General features: G+C 46.0%; 1 protein-coding gene across 1 annotated transcript; it reads right to left on the bottom strand.

The window, feature by feature from the left end:
• Positions 1–7859: 7859 nt before the first annotated feature.
• On the bottom strand, positions 7860–13979 carry LOC140133979 (MORN repeat-containing protein 3-like). Its single transcript, XM_072154651.1, has 5 exons — positions 13756–13979; positions 12629–12786; positions 11037–11196; positions 8083–8264; positions 7860–7966 (listed from the first exon to the last, which is right to left on the bottom strand). Exons 1-5 carry the CDS (start codon positions 13898–13900, stop codon positions 7898–7900), a joined length of 714 nt encoding a protein of 237 aa, XP_072010752.1. The 5' UTR covers positions 13901–13979; the 3' UTR covers positions 7860–7897.
• Positions 13980–14547: the final 568 nt, after the last annotated feature.

Here is a 14547-nt window from a genome sequence, read left to right as displayed (position 1 = left end):
GTGCACGGGGGAGGCCGATCACATGTGTCATAGATCCAACCAATCAGGGAATAGTTTTCATGTTATACCTCAGTGGCACTGATGAGTAACATACTGCTGTACTGTAGTGTGGCACTGTATGGTAGGATCAGACAACCTAGGGTTAAAATACCCAAGGGAGGGGGGGTAGTAAAAAAAAAGATAGTAAAAAAAAGTTTTAAAAAATCCCTAAACGTTCTAATCACCCCCTTTCCTTAGCAAATAAAATCATAAAAATGTCAGCTCTATCGAAACATAGAAACGGATATTCCCGGATTTGAACCCCTGTAATGTCCGAAACGCCACTTTTCTGCGTAATAAATACAAATTTTATAAAAAGTGATCAAAAAGTAAATACAATCCTTAAAAGATTAGCAAAGAAACCGTCAGCTCACGCAGCTCTATACATTGAATAATGGAAAGGTTATTAGCGCCAGAAAGTGGGGAAACAAATTTTTTATTTTTTTACAGGTTTTAATTTTACTTTTTAATGTTTTAAAATTAAATACAACCTATATAAATTTGTATCCCCGTGATCATACTGACCCAAAGAATAAAGGAGACGTCATTTGGGGTGCACAGAGAAACCCGTAAAAACCAAACCCACAAGAAAATCGTGCAAATGCGTTTTTCCCCAAACCGCATCACAATCAGCTTTGAGGTGGTTTTATGTGCAGTTTTGTCGATTGAACAGGTGAAAGACGTGAACATGACATTTGTGGAGTAGGTTTCCCCTTCAAAATCAAATTCACTTCAGTTCATGTCTTTCACCTGTTCAATTGACAAAACTGCAACTAAAAACACCTCAAAGCTGATTGCGATGCAGTTTTAACTGCAACGTGTGAACGCACCCAGAGTATTGATATATGGTGATATAACAAGCTGTGCACCTGAGTGACATCACATGACCAGGGATATAACGAGCCGTGCCCCTGAGTGACATCACATGACCGGGGATATAACAAGCTTTGCACCTGAGTGACATCACATGACCAGGGATATACCGTATATACTCGAGTATAAGCCAACCCGAGTATAAGCCGAGACCCCTCATTTTACCACCAAAAACTGGGAAAACCTATTGACTCGAGTATAAGCCGAGGGTGTAGTATACAGCTAGCCAGCCCCCATGTAGTATACAGCCAGCCCCCATGTAGTATACAGCCAGCCCCCATGTGGTATACAGCCAGTCCTCATGTGGTATACAGCCTGCCCCCATAAAGTATGCAGCCTGCCCCCATAATGTATGCAGCCTGCCCCCATAAAGTATGCAGCCTGCCCCCATAATGTATGCAGCCTGCCCCCATAATGTATGCAGCCTGCCCCCATAATGTATGCAGCCTGCCCCCTGCCAAGCATATAAAAAAATAAAAAACTTAGTACTCAACCTCCGGTGTCCGGATCGATGGCGCGGGTCCCGATCTTCAGCGCGCGGGTCCCGATCTATAGCGCGCTGTACCAGGTGGCGGCGGCTGCTCTTCTCTCTTCTTTCTTCTGTAGCCGGCAGATCGCGTCCATGTGATCTGCCAGCGGGCGCGCACTATGATACCGCGGTGTCGCGGCTGATGACGTCATCAGCCGCGACACCGCTGCATCTTATTGTGCGGCCGCCAGCAGATCGCATGGACGCAATCTGCCGGCCATAGAAGAAAGAAGAGAGAAGAGCAGCCGCCGCCACCTGGTACCGCGCGCTATAGATCGGGACCCGCGCGCTGAAGATCGGGACCCGCGCCATCGATCCGGACACCGGAGGTTGAGTACTAAGTTTTTTTATTTTTACTTGACTCGTGTATAAGCCGAGGTGAGGTTTTTCAGCACATTTTTTGTTCTGAAAAACACGGCTTATACTCAAGTATATACGGTAACAAGCCGTGCACCAGAGTGACATCACATGACTGGGGATATAACGAGCCGTGCATCTGTGTGACATCACATGACCAGGCACCAGTTTTATCCATAGGAAGGAATAAAGCTTCCTATAGAATGACAACAAGCAGAGATCTAAAAAAAAACCTTGAGGAATTGATACAGAAAGTATATTGGAAAATTGTATAACTTTTTATATTGCAAACTATATCAATTATTTGCTGAAAGTGGACAACCCCTTTAATAAAAATCCACATTATCTCGGATGCAGAAACTTTCTGCGGATGACAAAATCTGCACAAAATGTAATAATAATAATCTTTATGTAGAGGCATCAAATTCCGTAGCACTTTACAACTCATACAAATTACAAGATGTAATTTATTGTGCAGAAAATAAGATCAACGCTGTTCACATTTTATATGACATTGCTGTGATATCTTTGGCTCCATTCAACACATCATTGTCACAGATAAATATGAACTTATCTTATGGCATTTCCCATACCTCCCAACTTTTGTGGAGGAGAAAGAGGGACAAAATGGCGGCGCGCGAAGCGCGCCGCGGCGATTTTTTTACCCACAGAAGCCACACCCTAGCCACGCCCCCTAACCACACCCCCTGGCCACGCCACTGCTCATACCTTCAACGCATCCACTGGCACCAATGTATATTTATGTATATAATTGGGGGGCATATTCCACTCCCCCTAGACAACGAGCATGCCCTCCTAGACAACGAGCATGTCCTCCCCTAGACAACGAGCATGCCCCCCCCAGACAACGAGCATGTCCTCCCCTAGACAACGAGCATGTCCCCCCCTAGACAACGAGCATGTCCCCCCCAGACAACGGGCATGTCCGCCCCCAGACAACGAGCATGCCCCCCCCTAGACAACGAGCATGTCCCCCCCAGACAACGAGCATGTCCCCCCCAGACAACGGGCATGTCCGCCCCCAGACAACGAGCATGCCCCCCCCTAGACAACGAGCATGTCCCCCCCAGACAACGAGCATGCCCCCCCTAGACAACAAGCATGCCCCCCCTAGACAACGAGCATGTCCCCTAGACAACGAGCATGCCCCCCCCTAGACAACGAGCATGTACCCCCCCCTAGACAACGAGCATGTACCCCCACCTAGACAACGAGAATGTACCCCCACCTAGACAACGACCATGTCCCCCCCTAGACAACGAGCATGTCCCCCCCCCCTAGACAACGAGCATGTCCCCCACCTAGACAACGAGCCTGTCCCCCCCTGTGGCTGCGTGCCCTTTTTTGTGTGTTTGTGTTATTTTTGTCTTCCAGGACCGTGCCTGCTGTGGACTGCTTCCGATTCGAAGGATTACATCGATGACCGACAGTTCTAACAAATAAAATGGTCAACGAGGGTGTGTCTGCGTTTTTTGTTCAATAAAATTTTCTGAAAACGGTGTGATTATTTATTTTTTTGCGACACTCTTCATAGTTTGCCGTAGTAGTGGTGCCGGCTAGATGACGGTGCTCATTACTAAGGGCTGGCCTTAGTGTTTGCCTTAATTTTTTTGGCAAATTCACACTAACGCCCATACCATTACCCCGGTACCCACCGCCACCAGGGGTGCCGGGAAGAGCCGGGTACAAACCAGTACCTGACCGTCTATAGATGGTCAGGTAGTGGGGCGGCTGCAGGCTGTTATTGTTGCGCTGGAATAGCCCCCTAACAGTGACCTATCCCAGCTCAGTAATGGCAGGCTGCTGCTGCTTTTTTGTATCAGGCTGATTTGAAAAATAGGGGCACCCCATGCCGTTTTTTCTTCAAATTTTTGACAAAAATATGCGTGGGGTCCCCCCTTTAAAGGGGGCTCCCAGGCTGTTTCCCCCATTTTTACAAAAAAATGGGGGGGAAAAACGGCATGGGGTGCCCCCTATTGTTCAAATCAGCCAGATACAAAAAAGCAGCAGCAGCCTGCTATTACTGAGCTGGGATAGGCCACTGTTAGGGGGCTATCCCAGCGCAACAATAACAGCCTGCAGCCGCCCCAACACCTGACCATCTATAGACGGTCAGGTACTGGTTTGTACCCGGCTCTTCCCGGCACCCCTGGTGGCGGTGGGTACCGGGGTAATGGTATGGGCGTTAGTGTAAATTTGCCAAAAAAATTAAGGCAAACACTAAGGCCAGCCCTTAGTAATGAGCACCGTCATCTAGCCGGCACCACTACTACGGCAAACTATGAAGAGTGTCGCAAAAAAATAAATAATCACACCGTTTTCAGAAAATTTTATTGAACAAAAGACGCAGACACACCCTCGTTGACCATTTTATTTGTTAGAAATGTCGGTCATAGACGTAATCCTTCGAATCCGAAGCAGTCCACAGCAGGCACGGTCCTGGAAGACAAAAATAACACAAACACACAAAAAAGGGCACGCAGCCACAGGGGAGGACATGCTCGTTGTCTAGGGGTCAGGGGTAGACATGCTCGTTGTCTAGGGGGGGGGGGAATGCTAGTTGTCTAGGGGGGGGACATGCTCGTTGTCTAGGAGTCGGGGGGAGACATGCTCGTTGTCTAGGGGGGGGAATGCTCGTTGTCTGGGGGGGGGGACATGCTCGTTGTCTAGGGGGGGGGCATGCTCGTTGTCTTGGGGGGGGACATGCTCGTTGTCTAGGGGTCAGGGGGAGACATGCTCGTTGTCTAGCAGGGGGAAATGCTCGTTGTCTAGGGGGGGAAATCCTCGTTGTCTAGGGGGGGGACATGCTCGTTGTCGCAGTAAAGGGGAGGGGTCCTATGGAGCGCAGTAAAGGGGAGGGGTCCTATGGAGCGCAGTAAAGGGGAGGAGTCCTATGGAGCGCAGTAAAGGGGAGGGGTCCTATGGAGCGCAGTAAAGGGGAGGGGTCCTATGGAGCGCAGTAAAGGGGAGGGGTCCTATGGAGCGCAGTAAAGGGGAGGAGTCCTATTGAGCGCGCAGTGAAAGCCATAAAAAACACATTTGATATTTTCCTTCCCGCTTCCCAGTACAGGGCCTGGAATATTTAATACTGTCACTAGGAAGTATAATTTGTTACGCAGAAACAGGCCGCACACAGCTCTGTACGTGGAAAAATAAAAAAGTTATTGATTTTTGAAAGTGGGGAGTGAAATATGGAAACGCAAAAATTGTTCCGTCAGAGTAATGGAGCAGGCGGCCGTGTATGACCATTCTGCTCCATTACCGTCATAGAGCGATGACATGGACCTTATGTGGACCCCAACAGACCCCTTGTTTTCATGATCTATGGGGGTCACATCACTGAAACCCCCACACATCAGCAGGTTAAGCCCTGTCCTATGGATAGGGCCTAACTTGTATTTGTGGGAAAACCCCTTTAACCCCTTAACGCTCTGCGCCGTAGCTCTACGACGCAGAGAGTATAAGGAGTGTATGAAGAGGGCTCACGGGCTGAGTCTTCTTCATACAAGGTGGGGGGTTTTGCATGTTGCAGAAAACCCCCACCGCTAATAACCGCAGTCGGTCATTGTCGCCGGCAAAGTCTTTTTTACGATCGCTGTGCCCCCGAACGTCATCGGGGGCGGCGATCGTTTGCCGTGGTAGCCTTGGGTCTTCTTTTGACACGAGGCTACATGGCTTCTGCAGGTTCGTTACAATGAGCCAGAAGTATTGCAGTATATGGTAGGAGCGATCTGACCATCTAGGGTTAATGTACCGTAGATGGTCTAAGAAATAGTGGAAAAAAAAGAAAAAACAGGTTTTAAAAATAAAAAAAATTTATAAAATATTAAAAATTCTAATCACCTCCCTTTCCCTAGAACGGATATAAAACATAATAAACAGTAAAGATCACAGACATATTAGGTATCGCCGCGTCCCAAAATGCCCGATCTATCAAAATATAAAAACGGTTACGGGCGGCGGTGACCTCCGAGGCGGGAAATGGCGCCCAAATGTCCGAAATGCGACTTTTACACCTTTTTACATCACATAAAAAATGAAATTAAAAATGATCAAAATGTCGCACAGACCTCAAAATGGTAGCAATGAAAACGTCGGCTCATTTCGCCAAAAATGACCCCACCCCCAGCTCCGTGCACCGAAATATGAAAAAGTTATTAGCGTCAGAAGATGGCAAAAATTTTTTTTTTTTTTTGCACACATGCGTTTAATTTTTGAAAATGTATTAAAACACAATAAAACCTATAAATCCGGTATCACCGCGATCGCACCAAACCAAAGAATAAAGCTGAGGTGTTATTTTGAGTGCACAGTCAAAGTCGAAAAAACTGAGCCCACAAGAACGTGACATGTGCGGTTTTTTAAAAATTTTTTTCCACATTTGGAATTTTTTGCAGCTTCGCAGTACACGGCATGTTAAAATAAATAACATTACGGGAAAGTAAAATTTGTTACGCACAAAATAAGCCCTCACACAGCTCTGTACACGGAAAAATGAAAAAGTTATGGATTTTTGAAGTTGGAGAGCGAGAAATGAGAGAAAAACCCTGCGTCCTTAAGGGGTTAAGGGATTAAGTATATGGTACAATAAAAGCAGAATAGAAGGGCACTGGGGGGGTTAGGGATGGGGGCAGGGGGTCTATGGAGGAAAGTGTTTAACCCTTTAGCTGCTGCCTGCAGTCACTGTAGAGTACCTGTTATCACACTGCAGCAGCTGCACACACTCGGCTCTGCTTCATCAGACGAACTTCAGTGAGGAGCAGGAGGAGGTGGGGGCAGGGAGCCATTGATGTAGCAGTGCTGGAGAGTTCCTGCCTGCACGGAGGATGATCCCCTGGGGCTGCTGTGCAGGGGCAGTGCAGAGAACATGACACTCTGCACTGCTCCATCCATCCATCCATCCATGTGCCTGCAAGTGGCAGCCTGAGGACAGGGAGGGCTCTGCCTCCCAGGGGAGGGGATGGGGGAGGTGCCGGCTCTGCAGCAGACAGCCCGGGAGCTGGAGAGGAGGAGGACGCTGTACCCCGCCCCCTGGCTTCTCTGTATCCTGAGCAGGACGGGGGCGGGACTCGGGGGCGGGACTCGGGGGGGGCGGGACTCGGGGGCGGGACAAAACGGAAAAATCCGTGAAACCGCAAAAAAACCGGGACTTTCACTTAACGGTCCGTGCAGGCGGGACAAGGGTTAAAAAACGGGACTGTCCCGCCCAAAACGGGACGGTTGGGAGGTATGCATTTCCCACTGTGTCTCTCTTCTCACAGTCCATCTATACTGACAGAGATGGGGAAAGGGGAGGGAGCAAGATGAGTCATAATCTGCTACTGCAGCTCCTCCTATTCAGCAGACCTGATAGATGTAAACAAAGAATCATGGAGACTCTGCACACAGCTCAAAGGTAAATTATCAGGGATTATCCACAAGGCAGTAAGGTCACATGGGCAGTTTATGTAAAAGAATGGCCAGCCCAATGTTTAATACATTGCCATCATTTTTCCCGTTGCTACAACCATCTGTCAATCTTGAGGTGCTTTCCCTTTAGCATAGACTATATTGTACATGTGTAGGGTAAGAGTTAATGGTGGAGGCAAGAGATTGTACCGAGGTGCAGAGTGACATTGCCATCAGCGCGCAGTGGAGTCATTAGGCAGGGCACTTGCCAGGACTTGACTGCTCTCCTGTGACACTTTGCATAATGGATTGGAGTTAATCAGTAATGATTTATCAGTATGGAGGATACAATCAACAGCAGCCAAAACCTTTGAAGTTGATTTAAAGGCACAGATATTTATAATGTGTCATATGTGTGTTATAAATATTATGGTTATGCATCCAAAAAAAAAATCTGAAATAATTGTGACATATGTTGAATAAAGTTCAGGAAATGTTATTATTATTTGTACCTCGATAGGGGTTCACCACAATTACCAACGTTAATCAGGTACAATTCCCTAGGTAATTGTGGCCAACCCCTTTAAGATTTGAGGCAGCTTGCCCAGGACTTCTGTAAGATGAGCACAGTAGATATTGTTGATTGTAGATAATGTTTTTTTTATTCTTCTGGTTACGGCTTGGGAAGGCTTATTCTCCTTTTTGAAGAATTTTTCTTTGAGCTTCTTCAAGGACTCTTTTGGGGTCAGCCATTTCCACCTTTAAAAAAAAAAAAACCCTTGAGATAAAGATGTTTTAAGACTATTTCTGTTATTAAAGACGTATTTCAATTTTAGACATTCAATTCAGATACAAAAATTCATCTGTCTCTATACCTTAGGAATGGGACATTTCCTGGTGCCCATTGCTTCATAGCCGATGTCCTCTAGAGTCCCACACTTGGGGACATCTTTAATCCAAAACCCATCATAGACTCTGTCTGTGTCCATGTAATAAAACTTCCCGGGTCCATGCTTCATTCCGTCCTCGAAGGAACCTTCATAGCAATTCTTGTTTGCTGTTAACACAGACCAGGGATGTGGAGTCAGTAAACCAAACGTCCAACTCTGACTCCTCAACTTCCCTAATTGTGACTCCAACTCCACAGTCCTGTTTTCCGGCTCCTGTTTACCTGCGGCCAACAGGCAAATCATGACCGATTAACCCCATTGTGACCAGCACCTTGGTGACAATCAGACTAATGAGTGCAGCTGAGACGTCCCTGGAGCCAGTTCCTCTCCTGCAGGTCTACTCTGACTTCTGATATTGGAGGTATGCACCACTCAGTGAAGTGCGGGTAAGAAAAGCAGGAGAGGAACCAGGAGTGGTAAATACTTGTCATCAGGGCTGCACTGCTCTAGGTCCTCTACCTTTCCTGGTGCAGGTAAGCTCAAGGTCCTGAATAAGGCTCATAAAGCCAGCACAGGATACAGAGTGACACATGGAGAGAAGCAGCTGCTGTGTGGTGCAGGGAACAGAAGAGGAGCCAGGAAGGCAAGTATTTATTTTTTGTCTCCTCCGGTTCTCTAGTATTTATCTTCTCTGGGTGTCTTCAGTATTTGTCTGCTAAGGGTCTCCAGTATTATCTTTGTGTGCTCTGGGGTGTCCACTGTTATTATCTGCTCTGGGGTCTCCATTATTTTTGTCTGCTTTGTATGCAATATTTGGTTGCTGTTGTGGTATTTATTGCTGTTCTGTACTATTTAAAATGTCTGTGTGTGTGTGTGTGGGGGGGGGGGGTATTCTGTGCTGTACTGTGGTTGTTTGTGCATCTAGGCTGCTGGTTACGGGTGCAGCGGCAGCCCCTTTACATTGAGCAGTATGACAATGTGGCCCTCATGTGACCAATAAAGGTTGTTCACCCCTGCCCTAAATCCTTAAATCAGGAATAGAAAAGACATTTCCCAAATTCCTATGAAAAAATATTCAGCACATACTGCATTAATCAAACTTTAAATGACTTCTACAACTAGGACTGTAAGCCAAGCACATTGACATACTGGTATGTGCCCTCTCTGGCAAGATCCACAGCTTCTTATCCCCTGGTTTTTCCCCCAAAAAAGATAAAAATTATGCAAATGAGCTTGAGGTGCTCTGGGCTCCATCAGTGTTAATGAAGCCCAAAGCCCCTCAGGCTCATTTCCATATTTTTAAAGCCTTAACCCCTTAAGGACGGAGGGTTTTTCGCCTCATTTCTCGCTCTCCAACTTCAAAAATCCATAACTTTTTCATTTTTACGTGTACAGACCTGTGTGAGGGCTTATTTTGTGCGTAACAAATTTTACTTTCCCGTAATGTTATTCATTTTAACATGCCGTGTACTGTGAAGCTGAAAAAAAATTCCAAACGTGGAAAAATTGAAAAAAAACCGCACGTGCGTCATGTTCTTGTGGGCTCAGTTTTTACGACTTTCACTCTTCGCTTCAAATAACATGCCTACTTTATTCTTTGGTTCGGTGCGATCGCGGTGATACCAAATTTATATAGGTTTTATTGTGTTTTAATACATTTTCAAAAATAAAACGAATGTGTACAAAAAAGAAAAAAATTTTTTTGCCATCTTCTGACGCTAATAACTTTTTCATACTTTGGCGCACGGAGATGTGTGAGGGGTCATTTTTTTGCGAAATGAAGCGACGTTTTCATTGCTACCATTTTGAGGTCTGTGCGACATTTTGATCATTTTTTATTTCATTTTTTATGTTATGTAAAAAGGTGTAAAAGTCGCATTTCGGACATTTGGGCGCCATTTCCCGCCTCGGAGGTCACCGCCGCCCATAACCGTTTTTATATTTTGATAGATCGGACATTTTGGGACGCGGCGATACCTAATATGTTTGTGATTTTTACTGTTTATCATGTTTTATATCAGTTCTAGGGAAAGGGGGGTGATTTGAATTTTTAATATTTTATTAATTTTTTTTATTTTTTAAACTTTTTTTTTTCTTTTTTTTTTCACTATCTTTTAGACCATCTAGGGTACATTAACCCTAGATGGTCAGATCACTGCTACCATATACTGCAATACTTCTGTATTGCAATATATGGCATTTTTGCAGCACATTCATTACAACGAGCCACTGGCTCATTGTAACGAATCTGCAGCTGCCATGTAGCCTCGTGTCAAGAGAAGACACGAGGCTACCATGGCAACCGATCGCCGCCCCCCGATGACGTTCGGGGGCGTGGCGATCGAAAAAAAGATGGCGGCGCCCGCGCACCGCCGTCTTTTAAACGCCGCCGGCGACTTTGCCGGCGGCAAAGAAGGTGTTAATAGCCACGTTCGGTGCAAGCACCGACCGCGGTTATTAGCGGTGGGGGTTTTGTGCAAAATGCAAAAATCCCCACCTTTGTATGAAGAGGACTCAGCCCGTGAGCCCTCTTCACACATCCCTTATACCTCTGCGCCGTAGAGCTACGGCGCAGAGCGTTAAGGGGTTAAAGAAGAGCAGATCCTGCCAGAAGGAGAACACACTTGTGTGTCAGTGTCCTTGTTTTACAATCCTTCATCCTGGTGGTAGATTTCCTTTAACAGTGTATTATATATTTTGTGGACTCCAACTCCACAGAGACAAAGTGTTTAAATAGGTTAAAATTTTCTTCATAGGTGGGACTCATACAGTAAAGCAGAAGTCCCAAATTATGCCTGTTGTGATACTGCACCCCCCCCCCCCCCAGCATTTACTACGATACTGGGAGCTTTAATTTCAGGGATCCACAGATTGGGGGCCACTATTCTAATTGATGCAATAGAAAAGAAGTGAATTTATGTATAATATTCAGGAAATACCTAAGAATAGAATCCCTTGTCCGCAGTGCTTGTCATTGCGCCATTCTCCTTCATACATGTCCCCATTACCGTATGTCATCTTGCCCCATCCGCTTCTTTTACCACACTCCCAGCCTCCTTCATAACATTCATCCTTTATGTAATAGTAAGTTCCAGTTCCCTAGAAAGACACAACCAATAGTGAACATGTCATATTCCACTTATTACATCCCTGTATTCACATGATTTATTGTATCTGGGTCTTGTTGAAGAGATTGTACAGTGGCAGTGCTTGGTACTGCAGTGACATTGAAGGGGTTTTCCATTCTAGACTGTTTATGACATGATGATGATGGAAGCTGCTCCCACCTCTTGAACCTGGACCTATTTTGGGAACGGCTAAATAGAGAGCATATGCAACATCCCCAGCTGTATGCCAGGAACTGAATGGCTGGCTGGGTTATGGCCTAGTCGCAGATGTCATAATAGCACAGTCCTAACGTAGGCCTCGTCTACACCCGTTGGGGCCAGCAGAGTGAAGCAAGAAGAGGGGGGCTGCGTGGTAACAAGGTACCTCATTTGGCACTTTTGGAATAGGTGATAATAGGTCCTGGCTGATGGTACAGGGGAGGCCTGTGATGCCATTACAGTTCCTTTATTAGGACATGAGGCAAACAGGTGAGCAGCAGTAAGAGGCTGTGTAATGCTCCACTCTGATGACATACAAAAGGCTGACCAATGGCTAGCTGAAGTGCCATAAATCTTCCCTTGTTGCAGGTGTAACAATTAGGGCTAAATCAATCTCCTTTGGGAGTGACGTCAAAAAACCACTCCGGAAAGTAGTGATGGGTCATTCACGAAACTCTCTTCACCGAGAGCTGACAGCTCATTAGATAGCCCCACCTCTACCCCATCACCAGGCCCTCTTTTAATCTGTAAATTTTATTTTTAAAAGTGGAGTGGAGATGGGTGGCTGGCTGCATGAAAACATCTCCCTATGTAATAACATAGGAAGCCATTCAGGAGCCACAAGAGCCGGCTTTTTAAAGTGAGTTTAACCTAATGATCCAGCTCACTATAAAGAGCCAGACTGCCTGTCGCTACTGGAAATACTAAAAATCCTGAGCCTAGGTCTGAGCCTATACTTAAATATTTTATGTCTCAGCTTCTGGAAAATTCCAGTGGGCAACCTGTAGCATCACCACAATGCAGCCTAAGACAGGAGGATTTTCATAGGGAATAGATTGGAAAAGCTGAGTTACCTAGAAAGCTGGATGCCTGAGTTACAAAGTCCAAGGGCACTCCACCAAGAATTCCAGACTACACATTTTGTAGTGACCCAACTCTAGGACATTATAGTCCCAGTTGAATGATGAGTGGGGTGCGTCAGATGCATACCCATTTCTCGGTCAGCAGACCCTTGTTCCCAAGATAGTTGCAGGTCCCAGAGATGGGAGCAGTTTCTATCATCTATATTTGGCATATTTTGTAAGTGGCCTTTAAGTGGCCTATCGGCAGGGTGTCGGCCCTCCGGCCGGCAGTTCACCTTAGAGGAGATTTTCTGTCCTGCATCTGATAGATGCTCTCCCCCAGTCACATTACATTGAACTCACATGTTTCTTGTCGTTCATCCATTCTCCAGCGTAAACCCTGATGTATTCTCCAGTGTCGGCATCTTTCACGTCATACGTCCCATATCCGTCCCTCTTCCCACGGATCCAGTCTCCTTGGTATATGGCATTGTCATTTTTGTAGATATATTTGCCTTTTCCTGAAATAGCAGTTACAAGAAAAAGTGGAGCTGGGTACATACTGTATAACATAATATACAACACTAGAGGAGTGTTTCATGTTATATTAGCTACACAGCCCCAGATACTGCAGCATCAGAGATCATAAGATCTACAGTATTACTTACATCAGCTGTCTATGGAAGGAATGGGAATATTAGAGCAGTGTAGTAACGTAGTTTTGGATTGTTTAGGATATGTGCTTATCTGTATTTTTGAGAACAATCAGGGGCGGATGAGTCCTGGGATGTATGAATATTATAGCCCCTACAAGCCTGGAACTACTTCCTACATCTGTATCTATACCTGAATCGCGCTTCTAGGGGAATGGAGGATGTGTATCTTCTATCGGCTTTTAATCTGTGGTTTCAGGACCTTTGCAGGACATACAAAGGTCCTGAAATGACTGTTGTATACACGTATATTGAGAGCAGGAACAGATGTAAGGATTTCATGGGTTAGGCGTCTTCTGAGTATAAAATTTGGTGGGTGGTTTGAGTGCCCATGGGCCCCCAAGATGGCTTGGGCCCCGGGCTACCGCCCAAACACCTACTTCATAATCCACTACTGAACACAATGGGGCAAATTTACTTACCGGGTCCTGTCGCGATCCCCGATCCGGGAATTCCGACGAAGATGAAGTCCGGCACGTTTCACGTAGCTCGTGCGTCCGATTTCCTGCATGTGTCGCTTCCCTGCTGTGGTCCGACAGAGTTCACCTTGTTTTTCTGGGTGTATTGCGACACAATTTGAATTTTAAATCCGCACGTAGTTCGAATCCGTCGAGTTGTCCGATGGCTACGTCCCCCGATTCTTGTCGCATGAATCGCGTGCGCCAAAAAACCCTGTTAAATGCGGCGCAAATCGGAAATCGTAGGGAAACCCGGCGAAAATGTGGCCCGCGGACCCTTAGTAAATGAGCGCCAATATGCACATATACCCAGCCTCACCATGCATCAGATTATTCATCCATTCCCCTGTGTACTCGTCTCCATTCACACTGTACACAGTGCATCTGAGTCCAGATTTTTGGGCTTTTCTATCCCAGTCCCTCCAAAGGGGTTCAGGGCCCCTATTGGCCTTTAGAAGTGACATGTCAGCAGCTCCTGGGATCACATATATATTGATTGTGGGCAGCTTTAAGAAATGGTGTAAAAAAAACTGTCTTTCTGACTTTGTTGCCATGGGTGACCAATCAGAATACAGCTTTCATTTTTAAAATTCAAAATCTGAAATTAAAGCAGCAATGTGATTGACCAAGCAATGTCCTTTATAAATCGCCCGTGAAATGTATATACATATACAGTATCTCTTATGTACATTGTGACACTAACTTGTGCAGAGTAGTCTTTCACCTGAGCGTGACCCATTGGCTTTGATCCTCTCTATTTAGTGGGTTTATTCACCTTTTTTTACGTTTATCTCACTTTCTGTGCCTCCTGGATCCCCTGCATGCAGGGAGTGTCTGTAAAACAATAATTAGACGACCCTGCTTACCCCTTCCAGGGTCCGAAACATCTCACTTCTAGTAATCCAGGGTGCTGTAGGATTAGGGTACTCAACCTCTCATACTACTCATCAGGTAGAAAATCCCTTTAAAGGGCACCTACCCCGCTAACTTTTAATAAACTTTATTCCCCTAATATGTAAATTTACTTATGCGGCTACTGGGGCGTGGAGTAGCCGGGCACGAGGCTACACAGCACGGTTACTCCACGTCCCAGTAGCCACGTTACTCCTCC

This window comes from Engystomops pustulosus, chromosome 5 (assembly GCF_040894005.1).
Source record: "Engystomops pustulosus chromosome 5, aEngPut4.maternal, whole genome shotgun sequence".
Classification (NCBI taxonomy): domain Eukaryota; kingdom Metazoa; phylum Chordata; class Amphibia; order Anura; family Leptodactylidae; genus Engystomops; species Engystomops pustulosus.
This window is presented reverse-complemented; position numbering and strand designations above follow the sequence as displayed.

What these genes read in the sequence shown, in the direction of transcription:
- LOC140133979 (XM_072154651.1), bottom strand. Translation starts at nt 13,900, where the DNA reads ATGTCACTTCTAAAGGCCAATAGGGGCCCTGAACCCCTTTGGAGGGAC. An exon ending in ACAAGGGATTCTATTCTTAG is followed by an intron (nt 8,265 to 11,036) that starts GTATTTCCTGAA and finishes CTGTGTTAACAG; the next exon opens with CAAACAAGAATTGCTATGAA. An exon ending in GGAAATGTCCCATTCCTAAG is followed by an intron (nt 7,967 to 8,082) that starts GTATAGAGACAG and finishes TTTTTTTTAAAG; the next exon opens with GTGGAAATGGCTGACCCCAA.